Source organism: Ostrinia furnacalis, unplaced genomic scaffold (assembly GCF_004193835.3).
Source record: "Ostrinia furnacalis isolate ACB-3 unplaced genomic scaffold, ASM419383v2 OfSCF3526, whole genome shotgun sequence".
NCBI classification, from domain to species: Eukaryota; Metazoa; Arthropoda; class Insecta; order Lepidoptera; family Crambidae; genus Ostrinia; species Ostrinia furnacalis.
In genome coordinates this window covers 814,025-834,771 of record NW_021133765.1, presented here as the reverse complement: position 1 = coordinate 834,771, position 20,747 = coordinate 814,025, and the positions used below count along the sequence as shown (strand labels likewise).

The 20,747-nt window shown below is 35.1% G+C and overlaps 6 protein-coding genes across 6 annotated transcripts; 3 read left to right on the top strand and 3 right to left on the bottom strand.

Annotated features, from left to right (window-relative positions):
- Positions 1–526: 526 nt before the first annotated feature.
- Positions 527–4,375, bottom strand: Mfap1 (Microfibril-associated protein 1; the record flags this gene model as incomplete). Its single annotated transcript, XM_028311671.1, has 8 exons — positions 4,080–4,375; positions 3,713–3,906; positions 3,270–3,481; positions 2,749–2,861; positions 2,285–2,466; positions 1,372–1,496; positions 987–1,130; positions 527–623 (listed from the first exon to the last, which is right to left on the bottom strand). Coding segments are annotated over exons 1-8 (1,149 nt in total), but the record flags the coding sequence as incomplete, so codon positions are not given.
- A 1,001-nt stretch (positions 4,376–5,376) lies between these two features.
- LOC114357848 (beta-ureidopropionase) lies at positions 5,377–8,178 on the top strand. Its single transcript, XM_028311634.1, has 2 exons — positions 5,377–6,889; positions 7,020–8,178. Exons 1-2 carry the CDS (start codon positions 5,899–5,901, stop codon positions 7,196–7,198), a joined length of 1,170 nt encoding a protein of 389 aa, XP_028167435.1. The 5' UTR covers positions 5,377–5,898; the 3' UTR covers positions 7,199–8,178.
- Positions 8,179–8,655: 477 nt separating this feature from the next.
- Positions 8,656–10,209, bottom strand: eIF2beta (eukaryotic translation initiation factor 2 subunit beta). The gene has a single exon (XM_028311635.1). The coding sequence runs from the start codon at positions 10,108–10,110 to the stop codon at positions 9,193–9,195; it is 918 nt and encodes a 305-aa protein (XP_028167436.1). The 5' UTR covers positions 10,111–10,209; the 3' UTR covers positions 8,656–9,192.
- A 223-nt stretch (positions 10,210–10,432) lies between these two features.
- Positions 10,433–12,555, top strand: mRpS30 (mitochondrial ribosomal protein S30). The gene is made up of 5 exons (XM_028311633.1): positions 10,433–10,875; positions 10,948–11,086; positions 11,165–11,306; positions 11,458–11,613; positions 11,716–12,555. Exons 1-5 carry the CDS (start codon positions 10,433–10,435, stop codon positions 12,483–12,485), a joined length of 1,650 nt encoding a protein of 549 aa, XP_028167434.1. The 3' UTR covers positions 12,486–12,555.
- A 984-nt stretch (positions 12,556–13,539) lies between these two features.
- On the top strand, positions 13,540–18,290 carry Elp1 (elongator complex protein 1). The gene is made up of 8 exons (XM_028311641.1): positions 13,540–13,947; positions 14,070–14,292; positions 14,409–16,851; positions 16,938–17,104; positions 17,189–17,411; positions 17,583–17,787; positions 17,870–18,017; positions 18,108–18,290. Exons 1-8 carry the CDS (start codon positions 13,612–13,614, stop codon positions 18,170–18,172), a joined length of 3,810 nt encoding a protein of 1,269 aa, XP_028167442.1. The 5' UTR covers positions 13,540–13,611; the 3' UTR covers positions 18,173–18,290.
- A 343-nt stretch (positions 18,291–18,633) lies between these two features.
- Positions 18,634–20,442, bottom strand: LOC114357857 (Leucine-rich repeat 47). Its single transcript, XM_028311642.1, has 4 exons — positions 19,791–20,442; positions 19,626–19,717; positions 19,388–19,542; positions 18,634–19,302 (listed from the first exon to the last, which is right to left on the bottom strand). Exons 1-4 carry the CDS (start codon positions 20,368–20,370, stop codon positions 18,891–18,893), a joined length of 1,239 nt encoding a protein of 412 aa, XP_028167443.1. The 5' UTR covers positions 20,371–20,442; the 3' UTR covers positions 18,634–18,890.
- Between the last annotated feature and the right edge of the window lie 305 nt (positions 20,443–20,747).

Below are 20,747 nucleotides of genomic sequence, written 5' to 3'. Positions count from 1 at the left end.
TGATCTGAGAACAAATCAAATAGGTAAATTATACATTATTTCTTTATTATTATGTATGATGTACTGTCTTAGGTACGATACAACTACGGATTAAGATCGTTTAGTCGACGCAGCGTTGAAATTGTACAGATAAATGCAGTTTGCGCACTCACTACGCGACGTCAAGCAATAAAAACCTAAAATTCGAACGCCAACTTTTTGCTACAACGCTCTTAAGCAATGTACTGACAGGTATAATGACGCCACTATACGCGTGAAATGTACAGCCGTCATATCAAGCAATACAGTGTGTGTGTCATCTTGTGTAGTTGTAAGTGCTATTTAACAATAAAAATGTATAGCTTGGTATACTGCCGGAAACTGGCACTTTTTTTAAACTTATGAAATACAACAACACGAATGCAGCATACATAAAACAAGTTTTTACACTATTGAGCCTAGTTAAATTACGCGGTAATGGAAAATCTATTGAATTAAGTTTATTGATATAAAAAACAAACAAAAAGCAAAAGAGAACAATTCTCACCTTTGGCAAAACAGTCTTATCAAAGTGATCATCCAGGGTGGGGCCAGAGAAGTCTTGTTTGAACACCTCTTCCTCCTTATCCAAGTAGAAAGCACCTCTGAAACAAAGAACATTTTACATTTTAGAGAAACAGTTGCTAGCACAAGGATTTTATACATACATAATGACTTAATTTTACGACATTACAATCGAAATTTCAATGATTTAGTAGCAACAAAAGCAAATTATAAATAACTTGAAAAAATCGAACTGCCTAAGGCGGGAATCGAACCCAAGACCTTTCGCTTGCCGGGCGACTGCTATTCCATCTAAGCTAGTTAGACATCATGGCCACGGTGGGTTCCACGCGGGTTCGATTCCCACCTTAGGCAGTTCGATTTTTTCAAGTTATTTATAATTTAGTCTGAGAAGCGACTAATCGCTAAGAAATTTTAATAAGAAAAACAAAGGTTTGCCATACCTGTGGTAGTATTTCTGCAAGAACTTGTATTTGCCCTTGACAGCCTTGTTGGTGACCTGCTTCGGGTTGATTCGTTGCTCGACGCGGCGCTCCTCTTCCGTCATATTTCTCATCCGTTCGATCGCCAACAATTCCTTCTCCGCTCTGAAATAAATGTATTTTGAGTCGTTATCATGCGATTTGTAGGAAACTGATAAATAGGTACCACGCGATGTAGATGTATAACTGTGCTTTTAATTAACTATAGGTACTTTGTGATGGGTTACTTAAAAAAGTGGATGATATGACTTGAAATCATTGTAAAATGCGCACAATTTATAACATTTTTGTTGGCTTTTAGAACATGAGGTAAACATCGAATACTTGCAGTTTACAAATGACTTACGCTTCTCTCTCCTCCTTGTCTCGCTTTATCCTCTTCATCTCACGTAACTTCCACGCCTCATATTCCAATTCGTCGTTCTCATCATCTGTGCATACGTCATCAATGTTGCCTTCTTTTTGTTCGCCCTGTTAAAAATAATTTGTTACTACAACAAACATGATCAACGTAAAAAATACACTGCATTGAGCAAGTCGATCTGGTAAAGGTCGCGGGAAGAGCCTGGATGCGGGCAGCGCAGGACCGTGCATTGTGGAAAACCTTGGAGGAGGCCTTTGTCCAGCAGTGGACGTCATTTGGCTGAAACGAACGAACGAACGAACGAGCAAGTACCCCTTGTTGCTTGCTGGATGACCTATAAACCTATCCAATCCAGTAAGCTACCAAGTGAAGACATTGATTTGACACTAACTTTTTCCTTTTTGATAAGTGACACTGAAACTAAGCAAAATATAGAGTTTTACGCAGCGGTCCCTTGGTGCCCTACGAGTCCAATATAATAACATTTTCAGGGCTCTATTTCGACTACCTCGGTACTGTAGTGCCTCGGGCATTTTCGCGGATGCTCACATTGACGATTTTCACTCAATTATGCGCAAAACAACTGCGTCTGTGTTACAAAGACTGAGGACAAGTGGGAATGGAATCCTGAAAATGATTGCTGAGAGGCTGGACTCAGCCGTCTATGGTCGCTTTGTTGACTTACACATTAGGCATGTGAAGCTATACAGCGTCCATAGATAAAGAGTCAATATACAGAACCCATGATGTACGACCAACATATTTCTAAGAACATTGTTACTAACTCTACTAATATAGTCTCTAAGTTCAAATTGTTACTGACCAAACTATGGACTGCTTTTGTCTGAAAATAAATGATTTTTATTTATTTATTTTATTTATAGAAAAAAAATACCTGAGTATGTCTTTGTTCTGATCTGATAGTCTCCTCAACTAATTTCAAAGCCTCTCTGCGCCTCTCCTCTTTTTCTTTTCTTGCTTCAACTTCTTCTTTCTTCTGTTGTTTCATTTTACGCTCCCTTTCTGCTACAGTCATTCGTTCAGATGCCCTGACAAATACTGGTTTTACTCTTGGTCCTGTAACAAGAAAATTATTCTGCAAGGATGTTCAAAACCAAAAATATTTAGTCTATGTAGTCCATAAATATATTAATACAATAAATACTTATTAGATTAAAAATAAACAAAAACCTCAGCAGTCGAAATCTACGGGGTTACTCCGAAAAACGCTACCCGAAGTTTCGAATATTGCCATCCCTCTCATGCAAAGCGAGATGCCAGTATGAGCGACGGTGACAGATAGACCCGAAACTATGTAAACAGGGTTTTGTCCTGCCCTGCTAGTAATATTTTACAAACCTGTATCTTCTTCACTGTCTGTATATTCAGTGTCTGAAGAGCCACTTTCTTCTTTATCTCCTTCTAGCATATCTTCATCCTCATCCCTGCCTAGGACTTCTTTTTCTGCTTCTCTGTAATATAATAAATATACATAAAAAATTGTACTTCATTTTTCTAATCCTACTTCCTACTACTATTATAAATGCGAAAGTTTGTTTGGATGTCTGGATGTCAACATGTTTGTTACTCTTTCACGCAAAAATTACTGATCGGATTTTAATGAAACTTCGCAGTATTATAGTTTATAGTCCAGAATAACATAATAGGCTATACATACTTTATGACGATCTGTGACAAAGTAAACTTCACGTGGGTGAAGCCCTCAGAATCAGATTCTCATCAGAAGCAACTCTCAAGAAAGGCAGTGTCATAAGAAAGTGTGTCAAACTGGCCTCAGAATCAGCATTCTTTGAGGAGCCTGGGAGAAGCCAAGAAAGCCTTTGCCAAGAAATCATGAAAAGTTTAAATAAAAAAGTAACCTTGCTGCAAGTTTTGCTTTGAGGGCTTGCCGACGTCTTTCAATCTCTTCCTCATCAAGTTCATCTTCACTTTCCGAACTGTCCTTAGCCTCGTTGGCACTGTCCTCAGACTCTTGTTCTGGCTCAGCATCAATGATCTCTGGTTTGTGTTCCGCACGACGATTTGGTGAGCGGGCTGCATTTTTCAATCGTCTTAGACGTGGATCATCAATCTGAAATATTTGATATATGGCTTCTATGAGTATATGAGGTTTGAGTGTCCAATAACTTTAACAAGTCCAATAAATTAATAAGGTTGGAAAAAAAATTGTATACTGTTGATAGGTCCATGCTGTTGACAATACATATTTTGACTACAGTTTTGGTCAGAAGAAAATTTTTATTGTGAAATCACACCTAATCATGTCGCGCTTGATGTGCTCTTGTTTGTACAGAATACCTACCTCCTTCTCAGTGTCACTGAAGTCTTCTTTTTGAGTGATAATCTGAGGCAGGATTTGCTGTCTCCGCTCAGGGCGTTGTTGCTCTATAAAGTCCTCACTGTCAGATTCCTCTGATGAGGAAACTCCTTGTGCGTAGTCGGGCTTCTTTCCAGAGATGTATCTCTGAACCTTGACTTTTTTCATAGATATTTCACCTGCAAAAATATAAATTACATACCGATGAGTGATTTTTTTGGCGTTTTCTTTCTCCACAATGAGAAAACTGGATTATGACCAATGGTTGGATTATTAACTTTAGGTACAGATTTCTTCATTTAAAATTTAAGTAGGTATAAAACATAAATTAATTAAGCACTAGTTTAATTACCTTTTTCATTTCGAACAGGTACAGCTCCCGCTGTACTCTGGATGCCCATGGGTTGAGCAGGCAAAACATTTATGTTCGACATTATTGCTCCCACAAAACCTTTGCTCGGTAAGATAAAAAAGCTTTATTGGAGGTTACTATCCTTGACACCAGCAATCAATATTAATTTGTATTACACTTAACAACGATCACAAAAATTAATTCGTTTATTGTTTTTTGTAACAACAACGCACCATGCAACACAAAACGAAACGACGAACGAACACATTTGATTGACTTGACAGACAACAGACAATTTTGACACTTGTGTGGGCTGACATACTCTCCAATCTGTGGGCTGCTGCATGAAGCTATAGATGAAAATGGAGGCCACACTCTGAATACCTACTTGAAGCATAAACTATGTATCACTATCTCGCTCTCTGTGGGCAAACTCTCTCTTTCTAAATAAACAAAAAATATAAATTTTCTCAAATTCAATGAAACTCAATGTAAAATCTTTATTTCTTGACATAGGTATCATTAATAAATGATAAGTGTAAATACTGGTAAAACTTAATAGGAAGAAATTATTGTAAAAAATGTGAAAAATGTTTACAATGATCCAATGTCGGAAATCACGAAATAAACACCTACGCGTGGAATCTTATTTCACTTCCAGGACACCACGTACTACCGCAACCACGCACTACAAAATTTTGCACCATTTCTTGTGATAAAACAATGATTATTTCCTGTAAACAATCTCGAACGAAATTAACTGCATAATAAACAAAATAGTAAACAACCGCCATGATGGGCCGTATTGGGCCGATGTTGCCACATGGTACCGATTCCCCAGGAATTGGGATTGTAATTCCCTGATTCGCCAACACATTAAACGTAAACGGTGGACAATTTTGTGATTTTTAATTCAACTAGGTAATCGTAGTTCAAATATTTAATTATTTATTTGTTTAACCTTGATTTGGTTAGTGATTTGGCTATTTCGAAGAATTTACTAGAAGATTTAAGTCAGGAGATAGCAATGCTACAGTCCACGCTAAAAAGAGAGGTCGGCCCACAGAGAGCGAGATAGAGATAAGTAGGTATTTGACTCAAGTTTTTGTTCCAAGTCTGGCCTCCATTTTTATCTTTAGCTTCATGGGCTGCTGCTTGGTCGAGATTTTTGACAGAATTGACAGAACGATAGCAAAAAGACGAATGAAAACGAACACGACAATAGTGATGTGCCGTCGTAGATCAAGGGCGGTGCCCCTCGTATGTTGGATAAAAAGAGGTGATAAAACTACAACATTTTAACCATGTAAATAAAAAGGTTTCATCATAGCGTTTACTGGTAGAATATTTAATGATAGAGTCATAGAGTGGCCGTTAAGTGTAATTCCCCTAAAACCAGCGGGCCATGAAACATTAGACATGTTTAAAGTTTTCTACTGTAATACGCTGTTTGTTTAACATTACATAACATTATGATAATGTGTAACAATAATAATTTATGTAAAGAGAACGCAATTAGATAAGGATAAGAAAATATTCACAGCGCACTATAAAACTTTATCACAACAACACAATAGTGGCAGTTTAAAACCGGGATTAGTTCCGATCGCATTTATTAAAACTCATAAGATTCAAATCGCTTTTTCCTATCTACAAACAGTCGACTGTTGACCTATAGTAGTGATTAAAGTGGCCTTCAGGATTGAAATAGTTGAATTGAATACATGATCTGCTAGTTCACTTGTTTCTGTGCAGTACAAAAGTGTGTCACGCGCCCATAAAAAATTGTTTAAGTGTCATCTAGTTTCTATTTACAGAAATGGCATCGACATCCCAACTCCCAAGTTTAGATAAACTGATTATGAGTTCTCTTTCGGAAAAAGAATTGCAAGAATATAATAGGATTCACTATGGGCGAATTGACCATAATGTAATTGAATTATGTAGGAGTTCTGCTGAACTTGCAGCCAAAAATGGGTTTGAAGTTGCAGCATATGATTTTCCTACAAAGAAGGAAGAAATTCGGTCACCTCGTATTGTAAAAATTGGCGTTATCCAGCACTCTATCGCTATTGCCACCAATAAACCTGTTGCAGAACAAAGGCAAGCCATTTTTGATAAAATACGGAATATTATTGAGTCTGCAGCCAATGAAGGTGTGAACGTAATATGCTTACAAGAAGCTTGGAGTATGCCATTTGCCTTTTGCACTCGAGAAAAGCAACCATGGTGTGAATTCGCGGAATCTGCCTTGGATGGTCCTAGTAGTAACTTTCTGAAAGACTTGGCTCTAAAATATGGCATGGTAATTATATCTCCCATTTTAGAAAGAGATGATATACATGGTGATACTATTTGGAACACTGCTGTGATTATAAATGAGTTGGGAAAAGTTGTAGGAAAGCATAGAAAGAATCACATACCTCGTGTAGGCGATTTCAATGAGTCAACTTATTATTTTGAAGGAAACACTGGTCATCCAGTCTTTGAAACAAAGTTTGGTAAAATAGCTGTTAATATTTGCTATGGTCGTCATCACCCATTGAACTGGTTGATGTTTGGCATTAACGGAGCTGAGATAGTTTTTAATCCTTCAGCAACTGTTCATGGTTTAAGTGAACATCTTTGGGCGGTTGAAGCCCGCAACGCTGCTATAGCTAATAGTTATTTTACTTGTGCTATAAATAGAGTGGGAACTGAGTCATTCCCGAATGAATTTACTTCAGGGGATGGGAAACCAGCTCATAAAGATTTTGGCCACTTTTATGGATCGAGTTATATCACTGCTCCTGATGGAACGAGGACACCTGCCCCCCTAGACAAAACGCACTTTTTGATCGAATCGAAAATCGAATCCGTCAAATTCCATACAAAAAAGGGGCTTTTCGACCACTTTTCGACTGGTTTGCGATTATAATGGCACTTTGTCTAGACCCACTTGACTTTCGAGAATCAAAGATGGCTTACTCATTGCACGAATTGATTTGAACCTTTGCCGTCAAATCAAAGATAAATGGGCATTTACTATGACTCAAAGATTAGACATGTATGCGGATAGCCTTAATAAAGCTATAAAACATGATTATGAACCTCAAGTAATCAGAAACAAAGAAAAATAAACATAAATTGTACAGCCCCCTGGACAAATGGCAAAACGTATCAGTTGTAATTTCTAAATCCAATCTCTCCGGTATTTTTTGTATGTAGTTTATTTGACTCCGTAAAGGGATTTAGAAATTACAGCTATCGTTTTGCCACCTAAGGGTGTAGATCGATGAATTTCATTTAAATCTTATTTTCATAGAAAATGTTTTTTAGTTGGTGACTAACGCTTACAGGTGTTTAAGGGTTATCTACTTAATGTAGGTTAAACTTTTTATAATGTTGTTATTTATAACAAGAGATATTTACGAAATGTTGTTTATTAATTAAATTTTAATATTACTTATTTTCGGAAAATTATTATTTTTATCAGTTACGTTTACTTTTGCCCAATATATAGAGATTGTTTTGACTACTTTTTATAGTCTAGAATTTAAACTTCCGGTTCCGTTTCGTTTGAAAAAGAACGATCGTAAATGCAGTCAATGTGGACTAGACTTTACATTTTGGACATTGTGTTGTGGTGGCTTCACCACTCTCATTCACTCCCGGTCCGGGAGTCCCGGAAGTCCAAGGGCCAATGTACCTACCCAATAATAATCCAACCAAATACAGTGCCACAGTTCCAGCTATCCATTTCAGTTTTTTCATAATGCACAATCTTTATGAAACTGTGTAAAATAAATAAATCAAATGGTTAAACAATGATGTGACAACTTGAAAAAATTTAACGGATGCTAATTTTTGGCAACTATAATAAAATGTAGTATGCTACACACTTATGCATGTACTTACCCATCTACGTCATAATAAAATAAAATTAATAATATAGTTTATATAAAATATCCAATAAAAACAATCATGCTATTAGTATTTACTTTACCATTATGATAGGGTAGATACAAGAGCCGAGGAAGCAACGGAAGATTCAAAGAAATTCTATAATCTTAATTTTAAAATAATCTTTTTATTTATTATTTTTATAATTTCCAATTTTAGTTTTAAGATCTAAGTAGTTGTTTTTGTTTTGTTAAAATTAAATAATATTTTTATAAACTACTTTTATTAAATTTGTTCTCTGAAGTTCTTGATGTTTTTCTGTATCCTTGAAAGTTTGTAAATAACATTATACGTGTGCTTCAAATACGCATATTGAAGCCATTAAACAGAATAATAATACATAATAAATGACAGGTTAACTACATAACTACCCAGACTTTTTATTTATGAAAGAATGGAGAAAAAAAAAAGACTAGAAAAAAATAATAATAACATTTATCTCCTGGAAGGTTAGAAACTTAAGCCACAGAGAGCCAAAGTGAAATATTTTTGCTCAATACCAACATACAAGCTGGGTTGCCTTGCTTTTTGCTGAAGCACCTTTTATCATGGACCCTTTTATCACATTGCAGCGGATGCTGATTTTTCGTTTATTAAGGGGACAGAAGGAAAATTATGAAATAAAACAACTATGTATAAAACATTGTGTATCAATGATGAGAATAATACAGAAGTGAGCTATACATAAATATTGGGATTACAGGATGATGGGGTACATCCATATAAACCTTTTGTTCATTAATGGTTCCAAGAGTTACTATTTGAGCACATAATATGTATTTATACAACACAATTTCATACAAAAAAAACTTTAGCTAACTATACAGCTTTGCAAATATTAGACCAGCTATTGCAAAGCATAATCTTGTACACTGCACATAATAACATGGCATGGTATTAAATTGTGAAAGTTAATCTAAACAAGAGCAAAACAGCTTTTTTTTTAAATACAAACATATTTTTGATTAGAGCCCAAGGTACATACATACCTTTACCTAACCAAGTCTAATAATTATAATATTCGATTGCACAATTGTTGAACACAATTACAAATGTCAGCACCAGATTTGAACAGATAGGTATGACTCAAAAAATACACAGACAAGAATTATTATTGTATGTACCCCAGACCCTTAACAGTAAAATTAGTTTATCACTATGCACTAATACTTTATGCAGTCTTTGCACGAATGGCTGCACGTTTGCCAGTGACTGCCTGGAAACCAGACTTGATACTAGCAACGGAGCAGCGTGATCCACATGTTTCACACTGAAGGAAGAACAATCGAGTATCTTTTTGGAGAATGGTATCAGGAGAGCGGCATGTGTGGCATGTAACATATTCTTTGATGTATCTACGAAGGACATTCTCTATCTGTTTTTGCTGGAAACGGCCCTTAATAATAAGTTGACTGTTACCATCCACTGACCCACTAGTACCTAACTCAGCAAGTAAGAAATCTAGCAAATGTTTTGGTTGCCTGTGAAGGGTTTTGCAGATTTCTGTAAAGTTGGCAAAAGATGTCTTCTTTGTACCAATTCGAACAACCTGGGGCGGCCTCATTATAAACTTTTGTTTCTTTCCTGAGACCATGCTAGGGTTCTTCTCGCGCATGATGTCAAAGACCCTTTCGAGAAGTTCGTCATAAGTGTAATCGCGATCGCTGCCAATCCAGTCACCATGTACATCTTCAACATTTTCTTGATCTTCACCTTTGACATCATCTTCTGTAGGCAGATCATCTACGTTTTTCTTCTTCTTCTTCTTTTTACTCTTCGAAAAATCTATCTCTAGCACTAAATCGTCTACGACCTCCTCTTCCTGCGGGTCTGGCTCCTCTGCCGGAGGAGTCTCTGGCAGGGCGTTCTCTATTTCATCCAGATTGAAGAACTTCTTTTTCTTCTTCTTCTTTTTCCCAAAAGTATCTAAATCAAGGTTATCGTCGTCGGGCACGTCGACGTCACCTGTCTCAGCGGGTGCTTCCACGCTCGTGTTTTCTTGCTCAGCTAGCGCTGCATCTACGTCGAATCCAATCTTCTTCTTCTTTTTCTTCTTGAGAGAAGGATCAAATATCATTTCTTCTTCCATGATTGCACAATTTAAAATAACACAACACACTCGATGTCTTTTTGGTTAGAAAATGTACCAAAATGTACTGACCCTTTGAGTTGAGAAATGAAAGAAAACGTCAAAATTGTTGCATCAGATTTGCTAACTTTTTCGTTGATTCATTTGTACCGGCATTGGACAAGAGTACTTTGGCTAGAAACGAGGTTTAGTGATGTAAAACCGAAAAAAATCTAATTTTAATTTTTGTGTCACATCCCTCGTGAGGTGGTGATCCCAAAAAAAGTAAAAAGTCATTTCTGTAAAAACCTAACCTATTTTTTATTGTACAAAAATATTAAAAATGTATTTAATTCGAACGCACAGAACATTTTCTAAACTTAAAACTATTTTATCAAGACACTATTCGCAAGCTGCTTTAGTTGATCAGAATGAATACACTGAAACACCGGAGTATCCGCCAATATTGGATATGTCCATTCCAGGAAGAAAATTACGAGAAAGGCAAATTATTCATGAGAAAATAAAAAAACTGAATACTGTTGAAGAGAAACAAATGGCTCTGAATATGCCACGATATTATGGGTGGCCGTGTGTTATGCTTCATGAAGATAAAGTACCGTATAATGCCATGCCTTTAGTTCAATGTTACACTAGAACTCATTTCATACCTTCAGAAAAACTTCCCGATTCTTATGCAGATAATACTTCTACAGCAGAGGAAATCACAAAAGAAGTAAAATCATTTATTGAAGATGCTATATGTATTGAGTCAGAGGGAGTGGAGTAAGTAGATATTTTAAACCTCATAATTTATTAGATGATAAAAAAAGAACTCTATAACATTTTATATTTCAGTCGTGAGGTATTGCTGTCTACAGACAAATCAGAACTCAGCCAAAAAGAAAATGCAGTTGCAAAGTGCATCGTAAAGCAGATCAATAGAATAATTTGTAATAATCTGACAGACAAAGTTCCTCATATATTGTCCTCACAGGTATGCTAGTTTTTACTAAAATAACTATATTTCACACAAACATTTGGTAATTATTAATAAGGTTATTTTGGTTTTTAGGTAGACTTTGAACCACGTCATGAAGCATTCTGGTTTGTTGGAGGGGTAGATATCCCCACTTCAGTACGCCTTTGGCGCCAAAAGTACAAGTGTTATGAAGAAAGAATGGACGAGAATGTTGACAGGCCTGTACAATACAAAGGTAAATAATAATATTAATTTCAATGCACAAATAGAACTGAAAAATTAAGACATCTTCAGCTAAGATGTCTCATAAAAATCTGATAAAATGTTCCAGCTGTTTTCATAACTTGCAATTGTTTTAGTAATCAATGTCTTATATTGATTTACAGGTACTCCTCTCTTGACATTGAGAAACAAGCTGCCTTTGAAACCCATTATACCTTATAGTGAAGCAAAAAATCCTGATTTCAAAGTACCAAAATTTACCTATGCCCCTAACAATATTGGGTACTTTCAGGAATTCAGACATGGGACTAATATACCAGGTAATTAATGTGTTTGATTAATTAATTTGGTTTATACCACTACTTATAATTATACTCTTGATTTGAATAATTTAAACGAATAAAATTATTCTACTGTTTCAGGATATTGGCCTGGTGATTATGATGAGTTTGGTGTGCTGTCATATCATGGCAGGGGACACATTCTTGATAGAAAAGATACTTTTGGACCTGAAGATAACTTGGAAGCACTACATTGTCAAGCTATGAAGGCTAGTTTTGGATGGCTACTTGCACAAGCAAATTTCCAAGGATTTACTACATACAATGACATAACATATCCCTTGGTAACACAAACAGTAATCACAAATGGCCAACTTTGGTCTTTTTATGCTTACCAACTGAACACAATAGTGATGCATAATGAGCAAATGGATGAAAACCCTAAACATAATGTTTGCTTTGGTACAAAGCCAATGAAACTGTATGATAACATAGAAAATGGAAAAGTTAATGGTTTAAATGAAGAAGTCTTAAAAATGTTAGTACAGTTCTACCTGAACTCTCCAGAGGAACGTGAACATGATTTGAAGCCATTCTTAGGAAAAGAAGAGCAGATTGTTGCAGATATAGAAGATGATAAAAAGCGGTGTTGGCTAGAAAGCAGATATAAGCATTTAGTATCAAATAGGCCCAAACACTTTTTGGAACCAGAAGTATATCTGTGGGAAAAGATTTATAAAATAAAATTTGATACACGATACCATGAGAAAAAACGAAGGCCATTTGAACTTGACATAAACCCTTACAAGAGACGTTTGGACGAACATTTGCCACCTTATATTCCTAAAGTTCTCCGACCATATCCAAGAAGCAAGAAGAAGTTCGAAACCACTTACTACCCTGATGTGTAAAATTAATTATTACTTTTGTAGTTTTCATTTTAATTGTTATTTCAATAAAAATGTAGTGTAAGAAGAAAAATATTTTTTTAATTATCTATTATCTAAATATGAATTTATACAAGATGTTTGGTTAACATGGCATATAAATGGTATGGTGAAGTCAGAAAATTGGTATCTTCATTTTATTTATCATACAATCGGATTTTATAAAATTTATTTTGTATGAAAATTTTAAAAAAATAATGATATCAAATTTTTACTTCACCATACCATTTATAAGCCCATGTTTACATGGGCTAGTGTCGGCCAGTGTCTCCATATGTAAATCGTGAGTTACCGTGTTGCTAGCGTAAAAATACGGTGTTTTATACCAAATTACGGTGAAACTACTAAAAATGTACCGTGTAATTTATCAAAGGAAAAAATACAATATTATTATGAAATGAAACAAAACACAATATTTTTTTTTTAATTTTTAATAAAAAAAGCAATAACACGTGAAATATAAAATGTAACATTAATATTATTCTGAATCAGACTCTCCTAGCATCACAGTATCTTTTTCGTAAATTGATTTATTCATTTTTAACAACATGTCGTTAGTTGGCTTAAATAAGGTTGAGACTAGATTGCCGATGTTTGTTGGTAGAGATCGACTTTTAGAATATTCTGGGATTCCCCTCGGTCTCTCGGCAGTGTTGCCTGTTGTTTGTATGTATTATATATCTATACCATGAATATAATACAGCAAAGTAATTCATAATTCTAATACGGTGATTTATGACACGGTAATACATTATTACCTTGACGGTAGAAAATGACCTGATTACGGTGCATCTACGGTAATTATCGTGTATATGGAGACACTGGTGTCGGCTCATATACCCATTTACCTAACACCCTGCTGTATACCCCAGATTGTGCTTTCACCCTACATAAATAATTTAGAAGAACGTCACTATTTCTAAATGAGCTCAGTGTTTCTGAGCTCAAACTAGTTGCTAGGTCTACAGCCGTGATTCAAAAATATTAAAAAGATAAAAAAAAGTAAAAATGTCATTAGTGTCACCTGTAAAAGACGAAAATTTTGGTTCGGAGATCGTGTTTTTATAATTTCTTAGGTTTAGTTTTAACAATGAAGAATTTAATCTTATGGGATGTGTCTAAAAAGAATCACAAGATAAATGCGGAAGATGTTTTAACCCTAAGTTACAGCCATAATGAACGTAGTTGTGCTGAGCTGTATACATGTTCACTTAACCTCCAAGTCACCAACATTGCTGATGATGGTAAAGTTAAATGGCAGAAAGACCTTTCCGACGTCATATTAAATAAAAGCAAACCAGTTAACGTGACTTATCTTTCGTTACTGGATACATTGTGTGTGGGATTAGAAGATGGAGAGCTTGTTACAATTGCCGAGTCTGGTAGCATATGTGAGCTGGCTGGAGTGTGTGAAAGTGGCATTTTGGTAAGCTGACCATCATCCATAACATTTAAAAAATTGCATTTAAAAAACATTTGGTAACCAAATAATTTTGAGTTTCCTTCCATTATTGCTTGTAAACAAAAATAACAAATGCACCTTTTTAGGCTATGGAGTGGAGCCCAGACCAAGAGTTACTGGTATTAGCTACAAAAAGTTACGATACTATATTGATGTCATGCACATATGACACTATACAGGAAGTAAACCTCTTGGATGAGGAATTTGGTCAGCGAAAATTTATGACTGTTGGCTGGGGCAAAAAAGAAACGCAATTCCATGGGTCTGAAGGCAAACAGGCAGCAAAAGTGAAAACAGAAATTACACCAGGTAAGGTTTCATAGTTTAAAATGTACTTTTTCTTTCTTTCTTTCTTTCTTTCTTAGAAATTGATAATACACATAGCTAGAAATTGTTGAGTCTTACTCCTCTTTTACTTCTTACAGAATCAGGAGTAGATGATTCAATCAAAATAACATGGAGAGGCGATGGAAACATGTATGCCATTGGTTTTAATATGGACGGTTTAAGAAGATTTAAAGTCTTTGACAGAGAAGGTCATCTTCTGTACACAAGTGAAAAGCAACCAGGTTTGGAAGCCAATCTATCATGGAGACCCAGTGGAAATGTCATTACTACAACACAAAGACTTTCTGATCAGTATATTGTATCATTTTTTGAGAAAAATGGTCTAAAACATGGCAGTTTCTCCATACCAGTAAAGCCTACAGCTTACGTTGAACATATTACTTGGAGTTCAGATTCTGAAATACTTACATTGCTGTGTGGAAGCATTGAAACAAACACACAAGAGCTACTCTTATTCACATCAAGTAATTACCACTGGTTTCACAAACAGACTCTACAGTTCAAAAGTGAGCAGAGAATAAACAAAATCATCTGGGATAATGATTTTGATGTTTCAAGTCATAAAACCCTGCATATATTTTTACAAAATGGTCAACACTTGGTGTATAAATGGATTTGGAATGTAGACCACAGCAGAGGCCAGAGTTCTGATGATGATGCTGTGGTGGCTGTGATAGATGGAAAAAAACTTTTGGTTACTGGTTTCAGACAAACAGTGGTGCCTCCACCAATGTCTGCTGCAGAAATTGAGTTAGACTCCCCCATTAACTGTGTACAATTTGCTCCCTCAGAACAGGGTGTTTGTAGTAACAACTTTTTTGTTATCACTACTAATAATAAGCTTATTTTTTATGAACAGAAACAAAAGTTCCCTTTGGAGTATAACCAATCACAAGTTTTAAATATAGAAGTCAGTGATTTCCCATACCAATATTATAACTGGTTTTGGATGAACCATGACACTATTTTATGCACAAAAGCAGAATATGGAAGCTGTTATGTACTAGAATACAGATTTGAACCTGGGAAGTTTGTCCAAGACAGTAGGACATTGCTACCTGGTGGGGGCTTAAGAATACAACCACATCCTGCTAAGAATACAGTGGTATTTATACAGCTAAGAAATGGAGAAATTGTAAGGTATGACAAGGGAGGTTCTATAGAGTCTCAAGGCATGTCTTTTTCAGTAGCTTGTCCAAAATTCAGTCTGCTTTTCATAGACGAAACATTGTATTACTTGGGCTTGTCCCACAAAAATACCTTGAACATTAATGGGAATGTTATCATGAATGGAGTAAGCTCTTATTTTGTTCACACTCACTTTTTACTTATAACTACATTACAACATTTACTGTTATGCACTGAATTGACAAAGTTAGGACTTGATGCAATAATTCAGTATCAAACCAATGAATCATCAGAAAAGATCTACAAAAGGAAAATAGAAAGGGGAACAAAATTAGTAGTTGCAGTTGCAAATGATACCAGAACAGTCTTTCAAATGCCAAGAGGAAACTTGGAAGCTATTCAACCAAGGCCACTGTCATTGAAAGTAATTGGTGAATACCTTGATGCAAAGCAATATCATGAAGCATTTGATTTGATGAGGAAGCAGAGGATCAATTTGAACTTAATTTATGATCATGATCCAATAAAGTTTGTTGAATCCATTGATATATTCCTGGGATCTATACAAAATGTTTCCTGGCTAACACTTTTCCTGTCAGATTTAGAAAATGTGGATGTGACCAAAACAATGTACGCAAGTAGTTACCCAAATAAACCAAGAAGCACAGTGAGCCACATAAAGGTACACACTATTTGTGACATGGTTCGTTCACATTTAAAGCAAAGGGCTGATATTGACCATAAAATAGTGCCTTTGCTGACTACGTATGTGAAGAAAAATACTGTGGAAGATCTGGAAAGTGCACTTTCCATCATCAAAAAACTGAAAACAAGAGAAAACAGTGGATCGAAACTAGCCATTGGATCAGATGATGCTATTAAATATTTGCTTTATATGGTAGATGTTAATGAGCTGTTTAATATAGCTCTAGGTATGTACGACTTTGGTTTAGTTCTGCTTATCGCTGACAAGTCTCAAAAGGACCCAAAGGAGTACATCCCTATGTTAAATGAATTGAATGAAATGGACGAAAACTATAAACAGTTCTCAATTAATAAATATTTGAAGAGATTCAGTAAGGCTGTCAAGTGCCTGGTGATGTGTGGTCCTGAAAAGTATGAGGAGCTGAAAACACTTGTGAAGTACCACAGCCTATACAGGGAGGCGTTGGATCAATTTCCTGTGGGAAGTGACATCTACAAGGAAATATCAAATGATTTTGGACATCACTTACAACTAAAAAAACAACATGTTGAAGCAGGGATTGTTTTTGAAAGAGCTGGAAACTATGAAAAGGCTGTTGAATGTTATAAAGATGCATTAGAGTGGGAATTAGCTATAGAAGTAGCATACAACAGGTGGACATCAGATCATTTTAAGGAATTGTGCTGGTAAGTGTTCTGTTATATCTTAGAAAATAGTTCATGAAGTGTATACAATGTCTAAGTATAAATTTATTTCATTCTTGTTGTTTTAGGGATCTTGTGAATGCCTTAAAGGAAGAAAAACGTCATAATGAAGCACTAAATATTTTAGAGAAATATTATGACGATTGTGAAAAAACTATATCCTATGCAATTGAAAGTGGACATTACAAAACTGCATTGAGACTATGTTCACAACACAGCAAATCTGACTTGAGGGGTATGTCTCTGTTATTAGCATGATTAGTAATAATTTTATTTTATTCAATACATTTTTTAACCTATTATAATATCTTATTTACAGAAACAACATTAGTGCCAGCTGTTCTTGAAGATTATACAAACTTGAAAGAATTAATAGATGCAAATTGGAGCAATTTCACAAAGCATAGAGACCGTCTGCAAGTAGTTAGAGAAAATAAAAATAAGGGACCCAGTGAAATATATGATCCTTCTTACGCCATCAGAGACTGCGACTTGTATTCTGACGCTGGTAGTACTTTAGCATCTTCATCTAGGGGTTCAAGGTGAGAGCAAGTGATATTCACCTATGCATGCACATAGAACGGGGCAAAAAGGCGGCCTTCTGCCATTTATACTAGACTAATAGTTGTGCCTAATAACTGATGTAGTTTTAAAAATAACAAATTATTGAAACTGCTAAGTTATAATATGTGTTTTTATAATAATTGTTTCAGTCGAAGCTTCCGGTCAAGCAAAAATAGGAGAAAACATGAGCGAAAATTAGCATCTCTAAAAGAAGGCTCACAGTACGAAGATGTAGCACTTATAATGGCCCTTCACACTGTCGTCACATCAACATTCGAATTACGGCTACAAGTGAAGCAACTCAATGTAGCTTTAAGCTGCCTGGATAAAGACAAGGAAGCATTAATCTTACAAGTAATTATTTATGTAATTATTACCAACAAAATTCAGTGTTTATTATATTTAAAGCATTAATAAAATGTGTAATTTATTTCAGATGACACTGGAAAAGTGTTTGAAAGAGATGAAAGATAGTTTCAGAGATATTTGGACTAATGATCTAGTAATGGAAGCAACAAAGGCTACAATAGCAGCACAGACTGGTCCAGAAACTGGGAGTAAACTTGAGGGCATAGCTACTTTAGGTAATCACACAATTATGTACCTACTTTACAAATTTCAAAACAGTCTACAACCTTAACATTCTTATTCTTAACCATTATAATTTCTTTCAGAACCGCACATAAGAATTGCACCAGTAATCCAAGATGTAAAATGGAAACTGGAAGGCTTAAACTAGTGATGGTGCCTCCCTGAACCAGACCAGTTGGATATTCAACTTTCCATGAAAAACATGAATCAATTCAGCAATCAAAAATTTTGTATAGCACTGTTACACCCTCAACTTGATATCAACCGGAACCACAAATATATTCGTGAACTCCGAGACTTCGTTAATACGATGGTGCTGTATGTACTCGCGAAGCGTGAATTTAAACTCGCCAGAGCAGAAACTAACTTATTAGCCTTTCAAGTCGCCCAAAATCGTTGTTGGCACATTTATGTACACACGACAGCACATCAGGCTAGCTATTTTTGTTGCAAACTCGCCCCTATTACAACTGCACAAGAACCCATAGTGGTTACGTTGACGTGATGTCGCCTGTACATTATGATAGATACACTAGTATTATATTATCTGTGTAGATACTGATCTTTACCCGACTGCACCAGCAGGGTTAATTATTCATATTTCAAAGCAATTTTATAGTAGATGTTTGGATAAAATGTAATTCAAAATTTTATTACCTTAAAGTTTTTATTGATGGTGGCAAATATTACAAGCATTTATTACAGTCTAGCCAAAATAAACTATTATAATATAAATACATGTATATTTACTGAAATAAAATAACAATTATGGAAAGATTTATTTTGATTTTATTCATAGCAGTCACAGCACAGACCTTACAAAGCTTAATAAATAATGAAAATAAATAAAAGAATAACAACTTAAATCAAATTGAAAGACACACTGGTGAACAAAAATAACACTCAAATTCAACAGAGCTGTTTCTATAGTTATCAAACACAACAACATTAAAATAGGTTTTTAAGTCAAATTCCATCAGACAAAATATATGATTCACAACTGGGTTTCCACAGACACACATGTTTGCATTGTCTAAGAATTCCACTAATGTTCTTGGTATTATATTTGGAGCATAGAATAATTTGTGTTTTAAAACAACCTTGGATGCCAAGTGTACTAAACTTCCCACATACATGTCCCAGGGACTGTTCATTTGGCATTCTGTTTTGCCTTTCTTAAGTTGAAACTTGTTATTGCAGATGTCTATGTGTTCCAATCGACAATGCATCAGGCTACAAGGCAGGGACTCTAATTCATTTTGAGATAAAGTGAGGTATCTGAAAAAAATAATACAAATTAATATTATTATTATGGGAACATTTGGTGGCATTTATAACTGATAAAGATTATACTAGTTTTTACCTTAGTGTGCTGATGCGGCCGAGTGTTGAAGGCAATTTAGACAACATGTTGTTATCCACATTGAGTGTTACAAGCTTTTGTAACTTCCAAATACTTTTAGGTAGTTCTTTCAGTTTGTTGCCTCTCAAATCTAATAGTTTTAGTTTATTTGTGATCTGAAAGGAAAGATTTTGTGTTTTAATGATACAGCAGCAGTATTTTATTTGTATTATTTTAGCAATTTAATAATGGAACTTACTTGGGGTCCAAAAAGCCAGCGCCAATCTATGTCAGGTTTATTACCAAGTTGATTATTGGCCAGAATTAGTTCAGCAAGATTGGGCATTCTACCTGTAAGATATTAGAAGGTTAAAAAGTTAAAATATTCCAAAGTTTTTATTTCAAAACTGTTAATCCTACTTACCAAATTCTGCAGGAATTTTTTCAATTTCATTATCACTTAGATCCAATACAAGGAGATTTCGCAGTAATAAGATATCTCTACGGAAATTATGCAATTTGAGCCCAATAATTTGAAGTGATTCCAGAGTCCTTGGCAAACCTTTGTCTGGAAATTGACTTCTATCTCGGATGCATAATTTGGTGGGAATATTATCGGTGGCTGTTACTGATATATTGGATATGTCACTCAATTTCAAATCCTTCACATCTCCTGTTATACATGACTTCAGCAGTTTCAAGAAACACTTCAACTGTGTGACTTCACTTTTTATACACAAATCAACAGGTGGATCTTCAAACCTCAATGTACTTAGGCCTTTGTTAATACATTTGCAGAATACTTGTTTCATACATTTAACCCTGTATTTAGTGCCCGTTTTATTAATAGAAGAGAAAAGCAGTATAACATACTCTGGTTTGTCGCCTTTACTTTTTGGCTCCCTAGCAAGAGCTAACGTAGACTTTAAGTATCTTCCACCAGATTTAATATTGAGGTTGTTTAACAATCTATTTACCACTTCTACCTGGCATTGAAGTTTCATTGTATTTTAATTTTAAATTTTAGTAAACAAACAGAAACCAACCAAACCACACAACCGCGAATCTGCGAAACAAACAACTGTCAAAAGTGACAACCAAAGTGACAACTGTCACTATATTTTTTTTTAAATTTAATTTCTTTAATGGCATTGGCTAATAGGTATTACAGTCAATAGTCTGATATTTAAGCATAGCATTAAATTGGGGGTGAAACAAGTTATGTGTGACATCACTATTTAAATAGTGTACTTACAATTTATTTATGTTTACTGGCAGCACTGAAACTTGTAACAACCATAGAGAAAAGTAATACATAGGAAATAGAGAACCCTCTCTGTCAAATTTTTGAGCCTACTAATTGACAGCCTGGTGTTAAATT

What these genes read in the sequence shown, in the direction of transcription:
- LOC114357848 (XM_028311634.1), top strand. Translation starts at nt 5,899, where the DNA reads ATGGCATCGACATCCCAACTCCCAAGTTTAGATAAACTGATTATGAGT. An exon ending in TGATGGAACGAGGACACCTG is followed by an intron (nt 6,890 to 7,019) that starts CCCCCCTAGACA and finishes CTAGACCCACTT; the next exon opens with GACTTTCGAGAATCAAAGAT.
- eIF2beta (XM_028311635.1), bottom strand. Translation starts at nt 10,110, where the DNA reads ATGGAAGAAGAAATGATATTTGATCCTTCTCTCAAGAAGAAAAAGAAG.
- mRpS30 (XM_028311633.1), top strand. Translation starts at nt 10,433, where the DNA reads ATGTATTTAATTCGAACGCACAGAACATTTTCTAAACTTAAAACTATT. An exon ending in ATTGAGTCAGAGGGAGTGGA is followed by an intron (nt 10,876 to 10,947) that starts GTAAGTAGATAT and finishes TTTATATTTCAG; the next exon opens with TCGTGAGGTATTGCTGTCTA. An exon ending in CTCATATATTGTCCTCACAG is followed by an intron (nt 11,087 to 11,164) that starts GTATGCTAGTTT and finishes TTTGGTTTTTAG; the next exon opens with GTAGACTTTGAACCACGTCA.
- Elp1 (XM_028311641.1), top strand. Translation starts at nt 13,612, where the DNA reads ATGAAGAATTTAATCTTATGGGATGTGTCTAAAAAGAATCACAAGATA. An exon ending in GAAAACAGAAATTACACCAG is followed by an intron (nt 14,293 to 14,408) that starts GTAAGGTTTCAT and finishes TACTTCTTACAG; the next exon opens with AATCAGGAGTAGATGATTCA. An exon ending in TCTTCATCTAGGGGTTCAAG is followed by an intron (nt 17,412 to 17,582) that starts GTGAGAGCAAGT and finishes TAATTGTTTCAG; the next exon opens with TCGAAGCTTCCGGTCAAGCA.
- LOC114357857 (XM_028311642.1), bottom strand. Translation starts at nt 20,370, where the DNA reads ATGAAACTTCAATGCCAGGTAGAAGTGGTAAATAGATTGTTAAACAAC. An exon ending in AAAAATTCCTGCAGAATTTG is followed by an intron (nt 19,718 to 19,790) that starts GTAAGTAGGATT and finishes AATATCTTACAG; the next exon opens with GTAGAATGCCCAATCTTGCT. An exon ending in GCTGGCTTTTTGGACCCCAA is followed by an intron (nt 19,543 to 19,625) that starts GTAAGTTCCATT and finishes CTTTCCTTTCAG; the next exon opens with ATCACAAATAAACTAAAACT.